General features: G+C 54.4%; 5 protein-coding genes across 7 annotated transcripts; 2 read left to right on the forward strand and 3 right to left on the reverse strand.

Moving 5' to 3' along the window:
* Nucleotides 1–71: 71 nt before the first annotated feature.
* KVP17_002979 (uncharacterized protein) lies at nt 72–1,220 on the forward strand (the record flags this gene model as incomplete). The annotated part of the gene is made up of 1 exon (XM_068519776.1): nt 72–1,220. One exon carries the CDS (start codon nt 72–74, stop codon nt 1,218–1,220), a length of 1,149 nt encoding a protein of 382 aa, XP_068377759.1.
* A 222-nt stretch (nt 1,221–1,442) lies between these two features.
* On the reverse strand, nt 1,443–1,625 carry KVP17_002977 (uncharacterized protein; the record flags this gene model as incomplete). Its single annotated transcript, XM_068519774.1, has 1 exon — nt 1,443–1,625. The coding sequence occupies one exon, from the start codon at nt 1,623–1,625 to the stop codon at nt 1,443–1,445; it is 183 nt and encodes a 60-aa protein (XP_068377757.1).
* Nucleotides 1,626–1,742: 117 nt separating this feature from the next.
* On the reverse strand, nt 1,743–3,543 carry KVP17_002980 (uncharacterized protein; the record flags this gene model as incomplete). Of its 3 annotated transcripts, XM_068519780.1 has the most annotated exons (3): nt 1,743–2,603; nt 2,631–3,456; nt 3,485–3,543. In XM_068519780.1, the coding sequence occupies 3 exons, from the start codon at nt 3,541–3,543 to the stop codon at nt 1,743–1,745; spliced, it is 1,746 nt and encodes a 581-aa protein (XP_068377760.1). The 3 variants fall into 3 exon arrangements, with proteins under 3 accessions (XP_068377760.1, XP_068377761.1, XP_068377762.1); XM_068519781.1 differs by lacking the exons at nt 2,631–3,456; nt 3,485–3,543 and having other exon boundaries at nt 1,743–2,516; XM_068519782.1 differs by lacking the exons at nt 1,743–2,603; nt 3,485–3,543 and having other exon boundaries at nt 2,619–3,278.
* Nucleotides 3,544–3,582: 39 nt separating this feature from the next.
* KVP17_002978 (uncharacterized protein) lies at nt 3,583–4,098 on the reverse strand (the record flags this gene model as incomplete). Its single annotated transcript, XM_068519775.1, has 1 exon — nt 3,583–4,098. The coding sequence occupies one exon, from the start codon at nt 4,096–4,098 to the stop codon at nt 3,583–3,585; it is 516 nt and encodes a 171-aa protein (XP_068377758.1).
* Nucleotides 4,099–4,267: 169 nt separating this feature from the next.
* KVP17_005282 (uncharacterized protein) lies at nt 4,268–4,850 on the forward strand (the record flags this gene model as incomplete). Its single annotated transcript, XM_068515087.1, has 1 exon — nt 4,268–4,850. A coding segment is annotated over one exon (583 nt), but the record flags the coding sequence as incomplete, so codon positions are not given.

Raw genomic sequence — 4,850 nt, forward strand, 5'->3', positions numbered from 1 at the left:
AGGCTGCCGGATTCGCGAGCCCCACGGCAATACAGATTCAAGGTTGGCCGATAGCGCTGTCAGGCCGCGACATGATCGGAATTGCGGAGACTGGATCCGGAAAAACTGTTGCGTTCCTGTTGCCCTCAATCGTGCATATCATGGCGCAGCCTATGCTCAAGCCCGGAGACGGTCCCATTGCTCTCGTAATGGCGCCCACAAGGGAGTTGGCAGACCAAATCCGAAAAGAGGCCGACAAATTCGGCCGCAGCAGCCAGCTCCGGCATTCGGTGGCTTATGGCGGCGTTCCTCGCCGAGCGCAGATGGAAGATTTGCGTCGTGGGGCAGACATCCTCATCGCTTGCCCGGGCCGGCTAATTGACTTCCTGCAGTCAGGTGTGACTAACCTCCGCCGAGTTACTTATCTCGTACTTGACGAGGCGGACAGAATGCTCGACATGGGGTTTGAACCGCAGATTCGAACGATTGTTGGTCAAATCAGGCCAGATCGGCAAACTCTGATGTGGTCAGCTACATGGCCCAAAGAGGTACAAGGCCTCGCAAGAGACCTGTGTAAGGAAGACCCCGTTCACGTGTGCATTGGCGACAGCAACCTGAAGGCCTGCCACAGCGTCAGGCAGCATGTGCTCGTGATGGAGAAACACGAGAAGAAGGAGCAGGTGTTCAAGCTGCTTCACCAATTCCACGACGAGAAGACCAAGATTCTAATCTTCTGCGAGACGAAACGAGGGTCTGACGACCTGACGAAGGATCTCCGGTATAATGGATTCTCCGCGTTATGTATTCATGGGGACAAGAAGCAGGAGGAACGCAATTGGGTTCTTCAGCAATTCAAATCCGGTGCGAGCCCAGTGATGGTGGCGACTGATGTAGCTGCTCGCGGCCTGGACGTCAAGGATATCCGTCACGTCATCAACTTTGACATGCCCAGCGACATGGAGTCGTACATCCACCGCATTGGTCGTACAGGTCGAGCAGGCGCCACCGGTGAAAGCTGGTCCTTCTTCACGACGGAGCACTCGCGCCTGGCCGGAGAGTTGATCAAGATCCTCCGCGAAGCTAAGCAAGAGGTGCCAATGGAGCTTGAGCGAATGCCATCCGGTCGCGGAGGCGGAGGCAGAGGCGGTAACCGCCGCTGGTTCGGAGGTGGGGGACGAGGCCCCATGCTTACCGGGGCCAATGCTTCGGGAGGGAAACCTAGACCTGCTTTCGGGTATTAGCCTTAGTTTCAACTTTAATGACCACGAGCTTGTCTGCATGACCGACTGCACGATTCCTTCTCATTCTAGCTAACGTGTAACCGACTGTATGGACGCGGCATAAGCGTCATTGCACGACCATTAGCAAAGACATTGTGAAGGTTAGATTATCACACTGCATTAGCAAAAGCGTCATCATTGTGAAGGGTAGATTATCACACTGCATTAGCAAAAGCGTCATCGTTACACAAAGATAGGTTCTTCATCAGAGTCTGATAGTGCTCCTTGATGTGATGGATGCACGTTGACAACCACAGTGCCTGGGTGGTTCACTTGTGTATCACCCCTGAAAAGGCAAATGCCAGCGATGGACCCTAGGATGAGAAAGCTGCTTACAGCCGCTACAGTTACGACCTCCGGTTGCATTTCTTAATACAAAGATACGAGATACGGACACGAACGTGTTGTATATCAGCAAGTACGGTCCGTCATACGACGGAGATTGCACTCGTGAATGGAGCCCTTGGATGGATTCGTTACACACTATCCACTGCGCATCTGCGCCTTTATCAGTCGTCGCTGCTTGTAGAGCGCCTTCTGAGTGCTCATGATGACCTTCACCGCCCTGACTAGGCTAGGATCCAGTGTACGAATTCTATGCTCGGTGGTCTCGGGTTGGATAGGTTTCAGTGCGTGCGACGCCTCCCATGTGCGTGAAAGCGCCTCCACGTCAGCCAATCCTAGCCTCAAAAAACGGGACTGGTATACGAGCTCCCGCCAATGTGCATCCCACTTCCGGGTCGATTCTCCAGGATCGTCCTCGGCCTCCCCCTTGATAAAGGAGAGGCGGCGGCTCACGATGCGACCTTGGTTGCTGGGAGATAGGCCGCCGTTTGTGGGTGATTGGACAATGGGGGAGCTGGATTTCCTCCGTTGGCGGGGCTGAGGACATACCGCTGCCCAGTTCTTGGAGCACCAAGACTCGAAATTCTGCGACTTGGCACTGTGTCGTTGAGACAGATGGGATGTCAGCGCTTTGGTAACATGTGCTGGTCCCCATCGACCAGCGGTACCCGTGCGTACAATCTGAAAAATAGACCCACTGGCAGTCAGGTCGAGGCAGCCTGGCGGCTCGCGCGACATCCACACACCCTGAGAGTCCAACCAAGTCTTCACGTGCTCAACGAGAGTGACAGTCGGAAGTCCAGCGTCAGTGGCTTCCAACAGCTGTTGCTCCAGGCGGAGCACTCGGAGAATGGCCACTCGATATACCGGCAGTAGACCGCTGCTATCCTTGAATATCAAGTCGAACAGCATGCTCAGGGGCTCCGTGGGTATATTCTTAGTGAACAGTGTGAGAAGCCAGTCGGCGATGAGCACGTCCAAAGTAACTCCTGTCCGCCTCTGATTTTGCTTTCTCTACTCACTCACCAAGAGGCGCCAGACGTGAGGCGTCATGCACTTCAACTGCTGTTCACACACGAAGCAGCCCTTAAAGAGGCCAGGCATGCCGGGGGCGAAACTGGACCGCACATCGTGCTCGTAGAATAATAGCAGTGCCAGCCAAAAGGCTCTCTCCTCCTCCAAGTACTCAGCATGCGACATGTGAAACAATCCCCTCTCCGCCGACTCCAGCTCGCTTCCCTCCGTGGGATAACCCGCCTCTCGGGCCCGTCTGAGTTTGCTTTCAGCGTCTTCCCCTGAACAGTGTAGTAACAAAAACGCTACGATGAAGTTGATGCCTTGGACGTACCCTATCTGTGTGTCGAAGAGAGCTAGTGCGCTGAGCACTCGAAACAGTTGCCTCCAGATTTTGCTCCCCTTCTGAATTATGCGCGGAAATGTACGAGGCAAGTCCACGTCCACGATCCGAATACAGTGCTTGGGCACCACCCTCATGACCCTGTCCCACTGCAACGCCTGTCTCGTGAGGCTGGAGGTTTCGAAGACCTCCGAAACCCTTACAACCGGCGACGTCGCCGGGTCGCCAAACATTACGCTTTGTAAGTACCAATACAAGCCAAGCGCACTGCTGGGCTCCTTGACAGGCACAGCAGTAAGGAAGTGGGTGTACTGCATGACTTTGTCCTCGCACACGTCATGGAAGGCTCGGGTGAAGAGGTGTTGTACATGGCGCCGAAAAGTGGTCACGGCCGACCACGTCTCCCAGCGGACTAAAAAGGGGCAGACACCGTCAGCGACAGAATCACTGTCGTTCCATGGACTGTACGACCATGGATTCGGTCTAGAGTGGCAACTGAGTAGGCAGGGATTGGCCACCTCACTTGCAGAGAGGGTTCACCGACGGTACGACAGGATGCAGACACGTAAGCCTGGGCTCCATTATTCGGTTTTTCGCGTCACGCGCACAGCAGGCGCGCTGTCACACAGGTGGCAGCCTCAGCACACGGCAGGCCTCCTCAACGCGATCCACTCCTCGTGTGGTCACCATCTCCACGTGGCGCCAATACAGAGGGTCCTTCGTTAACGAATGACGAAGCGCCACCGACAAGCTTCCGGATTCCATGATGACGTCCAGTCTGCGTATACAACATTTAGACAGTAGACGTAGCCGCACTATACCAAGCACATGCTTAACAGGGTACACAACCACTGCTCTCTTTATAGTGTGCTTGCGGAATAGCTCAGTGCACATGATGGGTCCTGGGTGGCAGTTGACCCGCCGTATTTCGCACCTCGCTACGCTTCGGAGCCACATGCCCGCCAAAGTCGTTTCCACGGTGGTTTCGCGACCCCCCAGCTGGAAGAAGGTAGCCTTTTCCAGCTCCACCGAATCCGCCGGCGACAAGAACTCAGCTAGCAACGCCAAGCACATTGTAGGTAGACGCTGCAGGTAGGTAGTCTTTGGAACCGCAACAAGAGCATATCGAGCCGACATTCGCAGCTGCACCGTTCGCACCCCAATTCGCCCTTAACCGTGAGCATCCCCAACCGCTCTCGTTTCGGAAGACTTGTGAGTTCAGACAAGGCGAACGTACTTCCCTTGTGGGGTGGAGTGTCATTATTCATGTCAATGCGCTCGTCACTATTAGCAATAAACAATAACAATGTCAAGAATCACTACAGCCGTTTTCGCTGCCGTAGCCGTTGCGAAGCCATTCGCTTATTACGACGTTGAAGGTCGATGTCTTGATGCTGAGGTTTCCGATATATTGACCTGTGAGAGCGAATGGAGCTGCAAGATCAACGATTCGTGGGCCCAGCCCACTAATAGCATTGAGGAATGCTGTCAACATTGGAGTGTCAAGGACCATGACTCTTGTGTCAAGAAATCCGAGGCAACAGGTCCGGAGTGCTCTACGTACGCTTCCAAGACAGTCGGCGTAAAGAACAGCGACTGTGAGAAGCTATGTGAGGGTAAGGATGCCTCTCTGGAGGAAAAGTGTGAGGCCGTTAAGATCGGAAAGAAGAACGGCAACACATGGGTTGAAGAAGGGGCCTGCTACGACAAGTGGGTTTATGGTTACAGTGATGAGGGGGAAGACGCAAAGGATAACGGCGTCGCCTCTATGGGAATTGGGCAGCATGGGAAGGGCACAGTTTATAAGTCCGAGTCCTCCTTTGCTTGCCAGGAGCTGTGCCAGCAGAACGACGATTGCGTTAACTGGCTGTTCCGCGAAAACAAGACCT

This window comes from the organism of the source record quoted next, assembly GCF_019968985.1.
Source record: "MAG: Porospora cf. gigantea B chromosome Unknown PgB_NODE_1778_length_4850_cov_153.863, whole genome shotgun sequence".
Lineage (NCBI taxonomy): Eukaryota > Apicomplexa > Conoidasida > Eugregarinorida > Porosporidae > Porospora > Porospora cf. gigantea B.